The following is an 18,728-nucleotide window of genomic DNA, read 5'->3' as shown; positions in this document are numbered from 1 at the left end:
CACAAACTCTTCACAGGCGTATGCCTGGCGGACATGATACACATGGAAATAACACAGCAGGAGGGTTAAAACAATATCTACATTTCTCAATTGGCTCAGTGTGATGAAAACATGTTTTTACAAATAGCGAAGCATAATATGAAAGCACTGATACAACTGTGTTTCAAATGCAGATGCTGTTACAACAGCCTTTACCTGACCTGTTAGGGGTAAAGTATTTGGTTTTGGTTTACAGTCCAATATATTCATTAATGCAACAAGTCGTCATGGGCCCACGGGGGCATGTTTACTGAGATATATTTGCTGGCTCAGGGAAGCATTCCTAAAGGATTTTCATGTCCTGAGTTGAACCTCTCTGGCAGCCCTAAAACGCACCAGTATTCAAAGACTTCAACCCATCCAGAACCATTTGATTTGTACGCCTCGGCATGCCTATAACTTGCTGGAAGCAGTTTGACATGTCAGGATAATATAATTGACAATATGATTAATTTCCTCTATAAAGAGGGAGGGTATTAATTAATAGAAGAGTAGGCAAAGCTTTTAAAAGACGTGGAATGATAAAGGAAATTTGTTTGAATTTCGCAGGGATGTCAAACTCAAAGTGTGTGTTGTAAACTAACAACAACTCGAGAGCTGTTTGTAGATTAACTTTTATTTAATTGTAATGTTTGCTTGACTGAATGTATGGTGCATAACTGGTAAGTGTTGATTTATAAAGAACTCAGTCTTTTTTTGTTGGCTGAATCTTGTGTTAAGAAACTCCTTCCTTCCTCATTCAGGTTTTGAAGATATCTCAATCATTGTATATATACAGGAAGAAGTTGGAGAATATCACCGACAGATAACGTCGTTATACGGGAGTTGTAATAAGATGTGTCGATACCAACATAACCAGAGGACGAATTGTGAAGATGGGTCCACAACTAATCAAATCCTTTTGCAATGTTCCTGAAAACAGATGCTTATAGCGTCCTAATACTTTGAGACTCCTTATAATCATGTGATCAATCAGGAATGTTTCAGGTGTTGCAATATTTCTACAAGTCAACAAATACCTGACTTGAGAAGAAATGTTGACATTGAAGAAAACTTTATTTAAAATAGATGTTCATGTGGAGTAAACCTGACTTTATGTTTGACAGGGTTTAATTAAAAAAACGTATATTCTCCAACTCTACCTCTCATTTTTGTTCCGTCTCAACATGAACAACAAACACACATTTTTTTGTTGTCTCAATGGGAATTTTATTTTAAGTCATACAAAATAAAAATGTATATTCTCTCAGTGAGAAAGAAAACAATGTAAAGCACTTTCCCCCAAAGCAATCATCACTTAATCCTCTAAATTCACCGCCCTCTAATTTCAGGAAGTGAAACAGAATTCTTGATTTTTTTTATTTTATTTTAGCATTGCATACTAAGACACATTTAGTAAAAGCGGTGTGTAAAAGATGCAATGTAAACACGATTAATTGCACTGCACTAACGGTACATTGACACACAGTAGATACACAACAGCTTGCTACATGAGGCCTGAATTACAGCAGACACGTTGTTAACAGACTCAACACTTTTGAATCATACAAGGAGATATTCATAAAGTATAAATGGATACAGAAACATGTTCATTGGTTGTGGGTTATTGTTACAAGTTAGGATGAAAAGAAATATTAATAATTAAAAAAAGGCTTAACAATTTCTAATGTTGTGCTTCTTCTCTTCATTTCCTGTGCAACTAAGCCTACAGTCGCCATCAACTAAAATAGAGGGGGAAAAAAACATAAATCACAGAATACATTTCATTTTCACAGAAATAAACAAGTGCATGTCAAATAAGGCAAATATTGAAATCATAGAGTACACAAAAACAATGAGCCTACATATTCTAAATGTAGGATTACTACAAGCGCTAACAAGGACACAAACTAGTCAAATAAGCTTCAGTCATTAAGGATTAAAATTGATTTTATGTGGCAAAGATGTCTCCATTTAAATCAACCGATTAGAGTGATCTTAGATCTTGTTAGAGAGAGCAACAGAAGACAATTGAATCACAGAGAGAGCGTCTCAATTCTTTTGAAATTAAATTGTTTGTTTCAAACAGCCACCAACACCTAAATAAAAAACAGTCACACCAGTGAATTGGTTCAGTGCAGACTTCAACTACAGTGAGAAGTAAACATACATGAAGATGGCCAAACACAAGTTGATAAGCAGACCCACGTTGAGGAGAGTTTTAATTCTAGGGGGCTCGTACAGCCTCTCTGCAATGACTCTTGCATCCTCCCACACAACGTTTTCCTTTGAACTCTGTGCTCCCTCCTTGAATCCACAAAACCATTCCAGTAAACGCATACTCCTGCTAGTCTCCCTACTGATCATCTCTACTCTTGCACTGCCAAATTGTTCTGGAGGGGTGACGACGGGGGATGTTTCCGTACTCGGGGTTTCTGGGTCATAGTCAGCGGATGGGACCAGGGGCATGACATGTGTCCCCTCCAAACACTTCTCCTCTCTGACAGCTGGGAGCATTTCTTCATGGAGGCCGTTGTCTGCACTACAATGGCTCTTTTCAGTCAACCTGTAAATGTTCTTTCTGTCCTTTGTGGGAACCGTTTCAACGTCGCGGAGCCCCCAGAATGTGGCGGTACGGACCTGCTCTTCATCTGGTGGAGAGGTGCAGAGGCTGACCACCACCGCCACAAACCCTGAAATCCAGAACAGCCCAGAAGCAAAATACATGTAGTGAATTTTAACGATGAAGGCAGGCCTATCATCTGGCTGGTCGCAGCGAGGCTGGCGGTAGATGAAAACTAGGACCAGTCGCACGATACCGAGTGCGAGACCCGTCATCCCTCCGCAAAATGCACCTATCTCATTGCACCGTTTCCAGAACACACCTAACAGAAAAAGGGCAGCAATTGGTGGAGTGAGATAGCCAGCAACCTCCTGGATGTAGAGGTATGTCTGTCCACCTTGCATTTCAATAATAACAGGGACCCAGGCAATGCTTATTACCACCATGAGCACAACAAACAAGCGGCCCATAATCAGCAGCTCGCGCTGAGAAGCCTTGCTTCGAGCGGTTTTGTAGATGTCCAGTGTGAAGATGGTGCTCGCGCTGTTGAAGATCGAGTCTAGATCACTCATCAAGGCAGCGATCATGACCGCCATCATCAAACCCCTGAGTCCCACAGGCATCACTGCCATGACCAGGCGTGGGTAGGCAAGGTTGGAGCAGCCGGCCTGAGAACCACACACAGACATGCAGTGCTCCGGCCCAATGCAGGCGAGCTCATCCGCAAACAGGATGCGGGAGATCATTCCTGGAATGACAATTAGAAACATGGGAAGGATCTTGAGCAATCCAGCCATTAGCGTAGCACCCTTAGCATGAACGATGTTCTTTGCTGCAAGTACTCTCTGAACAATGACCTGGTCTGCACACCAGTACCAAATAGATGCAGGGGTCTGGCCAAGAAGGAAGCCTGGCCATGGGATGTCTTCATCCAGGGGACCCCGAAGGACACGTAGAGCATTTGGTTTCGGGTCAATTCTGCAGGAAGGAGAATAGGTGAAGTTTCCCGAGGCCATTATTGCAGTAACATTGGGAACTGCCAGCATGTACTTAGTTCTGACACCCTCTAGGCCACCAACTTTGATCAGGCTAAGGATGCTTAAGGTTAGGGCTCCACCAATCATCAACACTGCCTGAAGTGAATCCGTGTAGAGTACTGCCAGCAACCCACCAGTGACAGTGAGCAGTGCAGTCATACTAATGAGCAGGACAATAGACCCATAAATGTTCCAACCCAGAGACTCTTGAATGAAGAGAGCTCCAGCAAATAAGTCCACAGACAGCTTGGTAAAAATATATAATAATAAGGACAAGAAAGCAAAGTAAACCTTGAGCCTGTTGCCACCGAAGCGTTTGGACAGGTACTCGGGCATGGTGTTGACTCCCGAGTGTATATACACAGGGACAAAAACCCAGCCAAGCAGCTGCAGAAGTAGAAGGGCATTAAATTCAAATGCTCCAACAGCATAGCCACTTGCCGCACCTGACCCAGCCAGGCCTATGAAGTGTTCACTGCCAATGTTGCTGACAAATAGTGACGCACCTACCACTATCCACGTCATAGAGCGTCCAGCCAGGAAGTAGCCACTCACAGTGCTGCGATTGGCTTTCCACATGGCAAAAAACCCAATGGCTAATACCAGGACAAAATACAGGGCGACTACAGCTACGTCCACCACCTCCATTCCAGGAGCCATTTTTAATAGTTCACCTCAAAATAAACACTTGGAAATAGAGTACACACACCTATACAAAAGAAAATAATACAAAATATTAAATTACCGATTTAATTGTTTAAAACGGAGGAATGGAAATGCTTTGTTTTGGTTTGCTGTCTGGAAGCTGTGGAATCCATCATCAGGTCAAAATCACTAGGCGTTCTTCTGAGGGGTTTATCCGACAGCATTGTGGTCCTTCTAGTTTTGAAAGGACAACGTTGTAGGCCTCTGGTCTACAAAAGTCTAAAGTTAAAATTTCTGAAAGACAGCAAAGAGAAAGAAAAAACCCTCAGAGCCATAATTTGAGTAGAGTAATACACCAAACGCAAATGCTTTAATGTTTACAGCCTCTCGGAAAACAGGATAGAAACACAAAGTAAGGTTTAAAAATGACTAAAAGGTTGTGTTTTTAAAAAAAAATCTTTTAAAATATGAAAAGTAAAAATAGTCGACTATGCAGCCAAATGGGCTCTTTCGGTGCTACATTATAATATTAGATTATTATTAATATTGATGCATTAACATGTAAGATGTACTATATTCTTGTATTTAATTTACTCAATATAAATAAATGTGGAGAAGGGGGGAAAAAAAGTACAATATTTACCTCTGAAATGTAGTGGAATAGAAAGTAGCATCAACATTTGACTAAAGTACAGTACTTTCCATCACTGGCCGTGAAAAAGTCCCACACCAAGTTACAGTTAGTTGAATGCTTTGAAATTCAACAGATATGTATAGATTGATCAAAATTAAATACAGATGTCATATGCATGGTTAAGCATACCTCTCTCACACACACACACACACACAACACAACACAACACACTCACACACACACACACACACGCGTCTGACCTCTTGTGGTTGCAGCCGTCCACGCATGGTAGAAATAACCGTGTGTTCCTCCTCACAGGCTGTATGCATAACCCTCCCTCTCAATAAAAAGAAGTGTCCATCCTACCATGTCACCGGCAAGGGGCTGCAACTCCACGTGTTCACCACAAACTGGCCAGGAGACAATCTAAAACACAGCAATGTCAGAACAAAGAATAAGCCGGGTTGCATACTTCAAAACAAAACCGCACGAGCCCCCCCTGAACCGGTTGAGGTCAACGAATCACGCTGACCTCAACCACGTCGGAGAGTTCCGCCGCCACTTGTGGGCACGAAGGTAAATATAGGCCAGGTGTCTCACCGGGCATATTTGTATCGACGCCTGCACGTTTGACACAGATTGAGCACGGAAAAACACAGCTTTGCGTATGAACACACATTATTAACACATGTCGGTAAGCGTTAGTCGTTACATGCAGACTCACTGGCTCCATTGTGTTAACGCGGACTGATACTAATGACGCAGGCTACCTTGTTTGGCTAGCAGAGGCTAAATGTACTACAACGACTCGTTGCCCCAGAAGAAAAGGTGAGATGAAAATGGGGGACGCGACTTTCTTCCGCACGAGACGTCTCCGCACAGGACAGCTGCCTCCTCGCGTTGATGTTCACGGTCCGTCTTCCAAGGAGCGGCTAACTGACCCCAAACAAACGCCACCACTCTTCTATTGCTCCTCATGCGCGCTCGTGCAAGCCACGCCCCCCTCACCCCACTCGAACCCCCTGGGTTGTTTAGCTGCTAATGATCCGACCTTCATGTTTACATAGACTAAACAATACCCCCCAAAAAAGGGGTGCGTGCGTTTTAAGAAATTGTCATTGAAAAAAAGTGGAAGGCAGTGGCCATTAAACACACATCTTCCACAACTTGTCTTAGTTGAAGAATTGACCATATAGGGTTCATTTACTAAACTTAATAAAATGTAATCTTTACATTGAATATGAATGAAGATTTCTAATCTGGGAAAATCCCTAAAACAGAATGTTCACCCTGTAAAGGAATTTCAATTCCCGTATGAGATAAAGAGGTAATGCATTTGTTTTACATATTGTATATTATATATTGAAAACACACATGTATTGTTTTACAACACAGGTGAAGCTACGGTATTCATTGGAATAGAGTACAGATCATATTGTAAAAATGTATACAAATCTCCAATCCTGCAATTTAGGAAGTAACACCTCTTGTAGTAGTAGTAATAATTTAGCATAATGTAACATAACATGACACACAAAAACATACCACAACATTACTATAACACAATAGTAATACATATTTGCTGTAGTAATAGCCATACATCCTAACATTCATAATACTGTCAATTTAACTTGATTTCAGTCACATATGTCTGTATCAACAGCCTCAGCAGTCAAATCAGGGTCAGCCAGTTGGTTATTTCTGCTCAAATATTTAACAAAACTATGTGGCCACTGAAGCCAATACCTTATTCAATTCATGGAAAGTCTCTCTATATATACTCTCATATATTCTTCATTGTTGAGATGAAGAAGCCAGTGCTGAGAGGTGAGTTTGTAGGACATTATGGAGCTTATTGTAATTAATATTAACATTACTATTCTAACTGCCTATCTGTCTTACTGTTTAAGTGCAATGGAAAAAATGTTATTTTGTTAAAAGTCTGATCAAAAGTACCAGAGAGTGGAGGGTACTTTCTGATTAATTTCCTCTTTAACTTTCCATCTTTAAACATAAGAAACTCCAGAGACAGACTTACGCCCGCTGCTGGAACATTATGATTGGTTACGGAAAACAGTGAACGATTCTCTGATTGGTTGGGACGAAATATCTAATCTTAAGGAAAGTACCGAAAAAATACATCAGCCATTATTTTTGGCTCCATTGATACATTGTCTGCTTATCTACTGATTCAGCTTCATTTTCTAAAGGTCATCATGTTTTAAAATGCTTTCTCTGCTCTGCTATAATGTCATCTGTCATCTTCCATCTTACTGAATAATAAAGCTTTGTCTGACTGTCACACCACCTGAAAATTAACCCGGACAAGACTGAACTTCTCCTCCTTCCAGGAAAAGGCTCTCCCACCCACGAACTGACTATTAACTTCAACAACTCAGTGCTGGTTCCGACTCCGACTGCCAGGAACCTCGGTGTGACACTCGACAGCCAACTCTCCCTGACTGCCAACATTACCGCAACAACACGCTCCTGTAGGTACATGCTGTACAACATCAGGAGAATACGACCTCTTCTCACTCAGAAGGCGGCACAGGTTCTGGTCCAGGCTCTGGTCATCTCACGGCTGGACTATTGCAACTCCCTCCTGGCAGGTCTACCTGCTAATGCCATTCGACCTCTACAGCTCATCCAGAATGCAGCTGCTCGACTGGTCTTCAACCTCCCGAAATGTACCCACACTACTCCGCTCCTCCGCGACCTTCACTGGTTACCGGTGGCCGCCCGCATCCGCTTCAAAACATTGGTACTTGTGTAGCGTGCTGCGAACAGATCGGGTCCGGTCTACATCCAGGACATGGTCAGACCGTACACCCCAGCCCGTTCACTTCGCTCGGCTTCTGCCAATCGGCTTGTAGCTCCTTCACTTCGAGCTAAACACTCAACAAAGTCACGACTGTTTGCTGTGCTGGCTCCTCATTGGTGGAACGAGCTCCCCATTGACATCAGGACAGCAGAAAGTCTCTACATCTTCCGTCGCAAACTAAAAACACATCTTTTTCGACTATACCTTAAATAGGGAAGGTAGCGCCGTAGTAGCACTCTAGCAGCACTTAAATGTCCCTTACCAATAGCACTTTGTAGTTTAACTTTATTGAAGAAATTGTACTTGCTTGATTCTTGTTGTTCTGAGTTTGGACTTTAATGCACTTATTGTAAGTCGCTTTGGATAAAAGCGTCAGCTAAATGACATGTAATGTAATGTAATTATTCCCTCATACAATGAATGTGTATCTTTTATGAGGTATGTGTGTGTGTGTGTGTGTGTGTGTGTGTGTGTGTATGTGTGTGTGTGTGTGTGTGTGTCTGTGTGTGTGTGTGTGTGTGTGTGTGTCCGTGTTAATGAATCTAATGCATGCATGTATGGTTGCAGCTCTTGTTGTTTCAATTATTTTTCATTTGACAGAACTTGCTCAGCATCATATTTTTTCCCTCACTAAAAATGAAAGATAATGATTGCTTTGCTCTTGCTCCCATGTCACATTCTAGTTGACGCTATGCACACAATTCTACTTCGAAGATAATGGGAAAGAGGAAAAGGGGGGAATGGGATGCAGGATAAGTCTAAGGATATGTTTATCATTGCCTTTCTTTCTCTGTAACCATCAAGTATATTTTCTATGGCTGTGACTTCTACTCAATAATGTGGACAAAGCACAATAAGTGCATTGTCTTGTAGGTCACCCTGCTTGTGTGAGAGACGTGAGACACAATATCCTGTGACAAGATCTGCCTCTGATCTACACCTCACGGAAACCATGGTTACATTTGTAAATCATCTGCATTCTAGCCATTTAGTTTTTTGTGTTAACTCTTTGCCCCCAATGGTATGATTGAAAACCACTGGGCTGCAGCATGTGGCTTTAATAAGTCACAGAGTAATGAAATCCAATGCAATTGAACTGATGCTGCAAAGGCTGCACAAACTTGTAGTCACATACATGCAACAGAATTTTAAAGGATCTCTTGGTAATTTATTTGTGCATACGTAATCTGGTTGTTGTTGAAATTACTAAATGCATTTAAGAATCATAGCAGGTTTGAGGAATCACTTTAACTAAAAGAAAAAAAGGGAGGAAAAACAACCACCCCTCAATTTTGTCCAACTTGTTTGTGGCTGATTAGAAGCACCAGTGTACTCTCCATGTACACAGTACACACGACAATATTTACTTCACAACGCACCTTGTTATAGCTTGACTTTCTTTGAGTTATCTAAATTTAAAAAACGTAAACCCTGAATTTCCAAACTAGCAACATTTGTGACAAATAGTCCAGTGAGATCAGGTGCTCATGGATATAATTATGTGCAAATATGCCGTACCTCCAAGAATTTGCTAGATGCCTTTTGTAATTCCCAAAACAAATTCAAATCAAATATTCTATTCCGATGGTTTTTTTTTAAACAAATGTAATGAAGATTGGATGCAATTTTGGGGAAACAAGGCTGTGTAAGAAATGTTCAAAGGAATGCAGATCAAAAGGTGCTTACATGCCTCAGAGTTTAGAGATTTCAGCCGGACATAAAGAGCTTTATAAATAGGCACAAGGTGGCGCTGTCCACTCCAGAACCTCAGAGATTCTCATGGCGGAGCCTTCCAATATTTTACTGACATTTTCCTAAGTTTCAGACAGACAAGACATAACATAAACGTGGAGGTGAAAATTAAAGTAATCAATGGAAAGACAAAAGAAAAGTATTATTAATAATTACAACATTTTGGAAAGTGATTTTTATTTATTTTTTTGTAATTATTTTTTGTAATTGTGCAGTCGACGATAGAAGCCTTTATTACAGATTGTAATCTTTAAAATGAATACTTTCTATTCATACTTTGAACATTACGCACAAGCCACATTATCTTTTGGCAGTTCTTGTACAGGCAGTTTAAAATAATGCAGAAGCTCTTCCTAAAGACATGTATTTGTATTTGACAGTAACTGTGTGTACGTATTGTTTACAAAGTTATAACCAAAACCTCAGGTGAAAATACATTTTTTTCAGAAAAATGATATTTCACATGTAGATGAATATTGTCATGATGATATTATTATAAAGAACTCAATAGGAAAGCCAAACAGGTCCTACAGTATTTGACAATATGAACATTCATTATAAGAGGAGAGTGTCAGATATTGTGACAAATAATGGTTAGCCATTCACTCGAATTAAATATAAAAATTGTGGTGATATTTGTGTCAGATATCTGGGAGCAGGAATATAACATTTCTTTTAACTAACTTGACATTTACAGTTAATTTAAAATTCATCCATCCATCCATCCATTATCACCCGCTTATCCGGGGTCGGGTCGCGGTGGCAGCAGGTTCAGCAGGCCGACCCAGGCTTCCCTCTCACCCGCAGCACTTTCCAGCTCATTCTGGGGGATCCCGAGGCGTTCCAAGGCCAGCCGGGAGATATAATCCCTCCAGCGTGTCCTCGGTCTTCCCCGGGGCCTCCTACCAGTTGGACGTGCCCGGAAAACCTCTAATGGGAGGCGTCCAGGAGGCATCCTAACTAGATGCCCGAACCACCTCAGCTGACTCCTTTCGACACGAAGGAGCAGCGACTCGACTCCAAGCTCCCCCCTGATGTCCGAGCTCCTTACCCTATCTCTAAGGCTGAGCCCGGCCACCCTACGGAGGAAGCTCATTTCGGCCGCTTGTATCCGATTTAAAATTCAAAACGATTTAAATATGCATGTGATAGGGATTAATTTTAAAGCAGACATTGTAAAAATGTTTAGATTTCCACCATGGCAACCTGGAAATATGTCTGATATACAAATCGTTTTTTTAATACTTTTTTTGTTGACCTAATGAATACACAATAGCTTCCAGCTAGTACCTATATATATGTATGTGTATATATATATATATATATATATATATATATATATATATATATATATATATATATATATACACATATACAGCAAGAATATATAGGTTTTACTAGCTGAAAGCTATTGTGTATTGCATAGAGAAAAGTTTACTGGGAAAAGTCAATACGGTACGATGACTTCACAAAAATGGGATATGAAAAACACCTCCTGGCAGTAACACAAAAAATTAAAGAATGTTGTGAAGTTGTGAAGCGTATGACAGTTTCACTGAGAAGCAACTCATCATGATCATTAAGCCATGTGCAAGTGGTTATTGTGCCATTTGTGAACAATTTTGTTTCAATGAATGATTGAATGTGAACAACAAACTAACTGCTAAGGAATTTGAAGTTATTGTTTTGAGGGAAATTATTCAAATTCAAGGGTTGAGCCAAAGTGAATGAAAAAAAACCTGTAAAATGTGTAAACTTTGGTGCCAACAGAAAATTAGAACTAACGAGAGGAGCCTTTATCCAGCCTGGTAATACCTCAAATTATTCTTATTGGTAACACTGAAGGGGGTTTGAGGACTTCGTATATATCTGTCTATCTGACTGTGGACAGACTTTGTAAAGGTGACCGTGTCACAAACGTGCAATCATGACACTATACAGGTGTCTAGTAGTTCGAAGAATGGTGTGATCTGAACAATGTAGAGGGAGGGGAGTGGGCACCCTGAGACCGATTTTGTTGTGGTGTGGTAACATCTCAAAATGGTCTCTAGTTCTTAATATGAACTGAACCGAAATTTACAAAAACAACATAACAGTTTGCAACCATTATATTTGTTTAAAAACCTGGTGAGAATATTGACATTCACATAACTTTTCCCACAAAGTGATGTTGAGAGGGGAGAAATTGTGGGAATTGATGTGCAAAACAATAAGGCACTAGACAACGTATAACCACAACAGGCCTATCATAGATATATCAACATTTATGTAAGCCAGTAATTGTCAATCATTTGCAATACATTGTTTGTCCAGAATATTGAACTTTCAAATATTGATAACAGTATCAGCTCCCAATTATTGTTGTGCGCTTTTCATGTAATGACATGTCAAACGCATTATGCAAAAACGTGTCATATGGAACTGATTTGCTAAGCCTAATTTCATGTCCTATATATTTAAATTCAGTGTATATATACAGCGTCCAAAAACAACCCCTTAATTACATATTTCACAACAAAACTGGTCAATATTAAGACTTTTTTTGTTTGTTGCAGTGACAACAAAAATAAACGACAACATAAATAAAGTTATGGCTCAGGTTGTGTTTTGAGGTTTCGGTGGAGTGTGCTGTTCACTGTCACGTATCTGACGGAGAGGTGAGAGGTTTGTAAACATTGCACATCCTGGATTATACCAACGCCTGAGGGGAAGTGCACGGTGACGTCCACTGCTCGACTTTAAAACTGCACGAAGAGAAACTGGTTTATTTTTGCTCCCGGCGAGAAGATATTACATATTTTGAGTGAATTCACTTTCTGCCGACGGTTTGAAGACAAACATCTCACGTATTTGGGATAACTCCCCCCCCGGCACACCCCTTCTCTCTTTCAGGAATTGAACCTTCCGTCCGCGTTCCGCTCTGAATCAGCTGAGTTGGACGATCCCTCCCTGGCTGTGGTTGTCGCCCCATGGTACTCTGGGGATGTTTATTGACACACTCAGCCCGAGCACACACACTACGGGGTTACCACCTCTTTTCTTTTGAGCTCCGTAAGCGTTGAAGGATGCACCGCGATGACCGGGCTGTCGCTTCTTTGAGTCGGGCTGCTCTGAAGCGAGGGAGCCTCGGCGCATCTTGTTTCGCAATTGGTGAGTCATTGATGCACCTGATGGCTAACGTTAGCTCATTCTGTTTACGGCGGCGCCCTAACGGGATGTGTGGTCTTGTTATACCCAGAATACACTCTGAAAGGGAAAACATGATGTTTAAATATGAATTTAACCTGACGTTGTTTTATTATTGATTATATAGAGAGGTATCTTTAGATGTTACCCCCCTAGTTTCAATTTTGAGTATTGACGAAAATGTGCACAAGCAAACATAACTGACTAGCTAACAGTAAGTATACTCGGTGGTGTTGCGGTGCAATCGGAAGCGGTGCAGTTACATAATATACTCCACACTAATGATGCGACAGTTCACTCACAGGCCAGAAGCTGCAGCAGCCAACTGTTATTGGGCTACAGTCTATGTTGTCCTTCTCTTCATCTGCCATCTCGCAGCGAACAGCGTCACATTAAAAGTCGGCTGGTGTGAGTCAGGTGACGCAGTCTACAGAGGGTCTTGTTGCGTACCCTCAAGGCACACGCTGCTGCCCAACTGCACGGCGTGTGCACGTGCACGGTTTTATAGCACTTTCCGTTTTGCTGAGACACACAATGAGGAAGTGAGAAGTTGCATTTAGTTCTTCTTTGCACGCACACACATATGGCATAACCTACAGCTGTCACCTGTGATTAGGCTGGATTTTTGAGGTTCCTCATTTGCTTGAAGGTTGCAAACAAATAAAATGTATTTTTGCAGGAAGAGTTTGTGTAGATTAGCACAACTTAATCCGCGGTAGTAAAACAGATTTTACATCATGGCTGTTGATGTGGAAGAAATGGTTGGAAAGGTAAATCCACAGGTGTCGGGGCCGGCGCCAGGATTTTACTGATGTCCCCAGTACTGCATGTGGCCTTTAGGGATACAACGTTTTTGATGTCATTAGTCTGTTTTTGTCAAACAGTTGGCATTAGATTTCTTTCCAGACACATATTTATAAAAAGTGACTACAAGACCATTTCTTGGATGTAAAATGTGGTGGTGATCAGTGCATGTATAGAATCTACTGAAAAGAGTATGGTAAAAAAAAAGAAAAATAATAACAATACTTTGAATTTATATAGCGCTTTTCTAGACACTTAAGGCATAGACAAACTGAACCAAACTACATAGAAAGACAAGGAGCAAACAAGAGAAACAAATGGAACATTTCAGGTAAAAAGGGGAGAAAAAAACTGGAGAAGCTATGCGGAGTGAGTCATGTAGTGGAGGGTAGGGGGCAGGGGTTAGCAGGTGAAGGCGAGTTTGAAGAGGTGGGTTTGCTTGAATGATGATAGGGTGGGAGCCTGACTGATGAGGATGGGGAGGGCGTTCCAGGGGGGGGGGGGGGGGGGCAGCAGCAGCTGAGAAGGCCCTGTCACCCCAGGTCCGACGCTTGGTCCTGATGGTCTTCAGAGTGTTTGCACCAGCGGACCTGAGGCAACGGGTTGGGGCTTGGAGGGGGAGGAGGTTTAGGGCTTTGTAGGTGGTGAGTAATATTTTAAAGTCTATAATGAATTTGACCGGGAGCCAGTAAAGGTTGCTTAGGACCAGGGTGATGTGTTCATAGCGGTGGGTGGAGGTGAGTGAATGAGTGAAAAAAGAATTGTATTATTACTAAATCAAATGTTCACCTAAATGAAAAATATAACAGTTTGCTTAATCTGCCATATCACCTTGAAAGCCAAGGTTGTAGGAAAATGCATCCCTAATAAGGTAGAGAGCCTTATCTGTATGGTTGTACCAGGTTGAGTTTAGCTTATTACAAATATGTCATCATAATGTTGGAAAAACTAATATCTCAAATCATATCACAAATGCAATATAAAATGCAACTATTCACAGTTAGACTCTTATTTCAGAATTGTTTAACCCTAGTCCACAAAAGAGTACTTAATGATGGATAAAGTGATACATATTTACACACCTTCAGTGTGATGTTCATTATAGTATTAGTATTATAGGGTTCTCTAGTGTAATTGATTATTTTTCTGATCTCAACTGTATTTGTGTTGCTTGTAGTTATTACTACTAATTCAGTTTCAGCTCAGCTCGGTGTTTTTGACAAGTTAATCAGTCATCAGAACAATATCCTTTCCAAACTGGTTTGGCTATAGTACGAGAGTGTTATTAGTACATGCAAGTATTTTAAACATAAACCAACATTGGGGTATTTGTATTTCATAAATGGCTCAGAATATTAATTGTTAATCATAATTTTCATTGATTTAATATTATTTTTCTGTCAAGAGGATGATAGTTTTACCACTAATACAGAGTTGCCCTGCACATGTTGTTGGTAAAGCTCCTCTCAGCTCAACTCAGTCCAGATGTCTGTGCTCCTCTAATCCTGCCTCTACTCCCCGACCCATCTCTCTTTATAGCTTAATTCCAATCCACTACACGCACAAACACACACCCACACACACACACACACACACACACACACACACCGCCGCCTTTGCCATGTGCTTGAAAGTGAGAAAGCTACTCCTTCCAGATCATGCAGTATATTTACTGTTGGACACTTTGTTGTTGTTGTTGTTGTTGTTTTATTTGCCTATGTAGCCTAAAATAAGATTATTTTCCAATTTCTACCGAAATACATTTTTAAAGATGCTGTTAAACAAAATTACGATTCAATCACTGGGAAGGGAAATTAGTTTAGTTTAATTTGTAGAGGCTTTGGTTTAATTTAGGAACGTGCTTTATAGGCAGAACTGTCTCTGCGCGTGGAGGAATAGGAGGGGCTTACGGGGGACGCTGCCCTGGATGCCCGTGCACGGTGGTACTGCCTTCACCGCCCTGCGCGGTCACACGTCACCCCGTTCGTGCCTCGGATGACCTCCGCGGAGAGAAACCTGGTTTTTAATTAGCGTTAGGAATATTTTAACCCAACCCAATAAAGTGTACATCGTCGTTATTTATTTATAGTGGTCGGTTTAAACACTCAGACTTAATCATTTGTGACAAACCCTGCGTGGAGATTTAACAGCTATGAATTTCTCTCCCAGCCTGTAGACAAAAAGAAGTCCAGCCAGGGGTCTCCCGGTAATATGTCTCTCCTTATCAAAGCCTATGTGTGTAGGGAATAAGTGTGTCAATATCAGTGTGTGTAAGGGTGGGGTTGTAACTCAACTCACCTCCGGGGCTGGATGATGACGACGTCGTGGAGACCTCTCAGTCGGCAGGTGACGTCTCGATCAAGGAACTGATTAAGTGATGCCTTTTAAAAAAGGCTCAAAAACGACTTATTTAGTTAAACTTTTTATGCACACTCCGGACTCAGTTGGCAACACCTGCTCATATAGCTTAAAACAATCAAGGATACCTTACAGTGACCTCTCAGTTGTACACATTAATACAATACTTTGTGATAAAGCATGTAGTACAGAGTATATCAGTTACATACATCACACATAGATTTTATTGTAGAGTGCACACTCGACACCAGTTAGCCGCTCCCGTCCTGCAGCGTAAAAACACCTTCATCCTAGAGTGCTTCAATATAAGAAATAAAATGTCTGTTTCAAAGATGGATAATCGATACTGCAGAGACCAGTAGATATATAGACACGTCTTTGTTCTGCTGCCCTGGAATGCGTATGTGTTGGCAGTCATCGACGGGTCAGCAGATATTATGCATATGTATTTGCAGTCATTAGGAGGGTAAAGACGTTAAACCCCATAATTAACAGGAGACCCTTTCTTATGTTGAAATGCCCCAAAACCCCCTTTATCTTTAAGGCCGGAAGACGTCCTGGTCACATGAATTTGTATATTGTTCCTCATGGCCCCGAGGCGCCGTTGACCCCCAGTTGTTTCTGGCCTATTCATCCAGAGCTCTCTAACCTGTACTTAAGGAAAAGTATTAATCGCCTTCATCTAGGATAAATTCACATTATATTGCAGATCTTCCAACAATGCACTCAATAATATTGATAGCAACAAATGATCAAATAATAATACACTTAAAGGGGAAATGAACTTCTGAGGTCCCAAACCTTCTGCAAGAAGTGGACACGTGCAGGAAGACGGCTCCACAGAGGTGTTTGGCCTCTTTCAGTTTGCTTGCTTTGGTTTTATTACCTGCAGCTTTACCGTTTGGTTCGGTCTCACCGCTCTAATCGACCTTACGCTAACTGGGGCCATCCACCAAACCGCATACAAAGATACCATATGCTAGTGGACATAGTGGAGCATTCAGCTGCTAAAGGGCCAGACAGGAGTTGGTGGAGATCGATATAGACTGTGCCCGGTCCATAACTTGTTTTTCTCTGGAAGTGCATGCATGACCACACAGTTTATGTTAGCAGGACTCCTCATCCTGAGAGACAGGTCAGTCAAATAAACACTGACCGGTCATGAATGTGGACATTTGTCTCCATAGCCTACAAGCCTCTATTGATCAGAACAGAGCTAATTGGCTAATTCTGTTTGCCAGAAACAAGCCTCATGGGGGACATCCAAGAGGCGGCAGAGAGACTGATAATGTCGCAGAGCTGATTGTCCTTGTGATAAGCATACTCTCTCTTTCTCCCCGCAAACCCTTCTTGTTTGTGTGTGTGTGTGTGTGTCCCCCCCCCCCCAAATCATCCAGAAATATTGTGCTGAACATGCTGGGATCAGACTGATGCATCATGGATCCCGAGGAGTTGGAACTGCAGAGTGACTACCGCTATCGGAGCTATGCAGCGGTCATCGAGAAGGCGCTGCGAAACTTTGAGTCTTCGAGTGAGTGGGCAGATCTGATCTCCTCCTTGGGCAAGCTCAATAAGGTACGTTATGTGGACTTGCTGCCTTAGAATGACTGTAACTGCTAATATCTTCATCTGGATCTCTCATTTCATGCTACAAATGATAGTATAAGTTAGTCAAAATGTATCTGAATTCAGTTATCAGGGTTTTTTTGTCGTCATTTTTGCGGGTGTCAACTTCACAGCTGCTTTTGTGAGTTTCAGTTCTCTGTACTTATGAGGAAGTTCTTGTTTCTTCTTTGAACACACTCCCTCTGTTCGACATCCTTGATGCTCGAGTATTCTAGCTGTTTGTTTTGTGCTTTGTGTTTACTTTGGAGTTTCTGTGTGTGTTGATGTAAAATCGTTGGTTCTTAAAAGTTCAAAGAGAATCTGAGGGGAAAAAATACATGACATTTCAATGCAACTCTATGCAGAACATCTATTCCAATGTACCTCTGTTGATACATTTATTTTTATTTGAGGGTTATGCCAAATTCTTACTTAATATGTCAACTTTTTGTTCGGCGACCAACCCAGATTATTTCCCCTTTTTTTTGGGTCTCCTTCTTTCAGGCCCTGCAGAGTAACCTTCGCTACTCCCTCCTGCCCAAGAGGCTGATCATAGGGAAGCGCCTCGCCCAGTGCCTGCACCCGGCTCTGCCGAGCGGAGTACACCTCAAGGCTTTGGAGACCTACGAGGTCATTTTTAAAATCATTGGAACAAAATGGCTTGCCAAGGATCTCTTTACTTACAGGTGAAGAAAATGGCATGGATCTGTTATTGCTTTAAATACAGAGCTAGCCTGATTATGTGTGCAGCTTTGTATGTTATAACTTCTGTGTGTGTGTGTGTGTGTGTTTTGGTTTTCAGCTCAGGATTGTTCCCACTGCTGGGCCATGCAGCCATGGCAGTGAAGCCCATCCTGCTGACGCTGTACGAGCGTTACTATCTCCCACTGCAGAGGGCTCTGCTGCCCAGTCTTCAGGCCTTCATAACGGGACTACTGCCAGGTCTGGAGGAGGGATTGGAGGTTTACGACAGGTACATAACACATACTTATCTCCTTTATTCTCATTTATACATGTAAAGGATACGTCTGACAATAATCCTAATTTTCTTATTGTCAACAAATCCAGTGAAAAGACAGAAACCTGTAATTAATTGATCCTTCTTACAAACATATAGTTTCTGTAGCCAAAGCCAAAGAGTCAATCCCACATAGACGAGCCTGCTATCGTAGATAATAAATACAGAATGTTTATTAATCTGCAGCTGAAAATAGTCCCCAAAAATACAATTTTTTTCTCCTTTAATGAAAGTATACATGAGAGACTCATTCGAGGAGCCTCAGCTTGAGGGCTGGGAGCCAC

General features: G+C 41.4%; 2 protein-coding genes across 11 annotated transcripts in view; one reads left to right on the top strand and one right to left on the bottom strand.

Moving 5' to 3' along the window:
* Positions 1-1,240: 1,240 nt before the first annotated feature.
* Positions 1,241-13,244, bottom strand: slc5a3b (solute carrier family 5 member 3b). Of its 6 annotated transcripts, none has more exons than XM_034561623.1 (4): positions 5,668-7,257; positions 4,364-5,323; positions 3,439-3,559; positions 1,241-3,329 (listed from the first exon to the last, which is right to left on the bottom strand). In XM_034561623.1, exons 3-4 carry the CDS (start codon positions 3,497-3,499, stop codon positions 2,167-2,169), a joined length of 1,224 nt encoding a protein of 407 aa, XP_034417514.1. In that variant the 5' UTR covers positions 3,500-3,559; positions 4,364-5,323; positions 5,668-7,257; the 3' UTR covers positions 1,241-2,166. The 6 variants fall into 6 exon arrangements, with proteins under 6 accessions (XP_034417514.1, XP_034417513.1, XP_034417512.1 ...); XM_034561622.1 differs by having other exon boundaries at positions 3,458-3,559; XM_034561621.1 differs by lacking the exon at positions 5,668-7,257 and adding an exon at positions 12,962-13,244 and having other exon boundaries at positions 1,241-4,557; positions 5,264-5,323.
* dop1b (DOP1 leucine zipper like protein B) overlaps positions 12,222-18,728 on the top strand; it is a 22,918-nt gene continuing 16,411 nt past the window's right edge. For 2 of the 5 annotated variants that reach the window (XM_034561615.1, XM_034561612.1), the window contains exons 1-4: positions 12,222-12,623; positions 17,219-17,396; positions 17,931-18,112; positions 18,229-18,399. In XM_034561615.1, coding sequence (XP_034417506.1) covers positions 17,259-17,396; positions 17,931-18,112; positions 18,229-18,399 — 491 coding nt within the window. In that variant the 5' untranslated portion in view covers positions 12,222-12,623; positions 17,219-17,258. Of the gene's footprint in view, positions 12,624-14,058; positions 14,201-17,218; positions 17,397-17,930; positions 18,113-18,228; positions 18,400-18,728 lie in introns of those variants that run through there. The other 3 variants (XM_034561616.1, XM_034561613.1, XM_034561614.1) reach the window with 3 other exon arrangements.

This window comes from Cyclopterus lumpus, chromosome 21 (genome assembly GCF_009769545.1).
Source record: "Cyclopterus lumpus isolate fCycLum1 chromosome 21, fCycLum1.pri, whole genome shotgun sequence".
NCBI classification, from domain to species: domain Eukaryota; kingdom Metazoa; phylum Chordata; class Actinopteri; order Perciformes; family Cyclopteridae; genus Cyclopterus; species Cyclopterus lumpus.
Note: the sequence above shows the minus strand (reverse complement) of the source record. Positions and strands in the feature narration are given on the sequence as shown.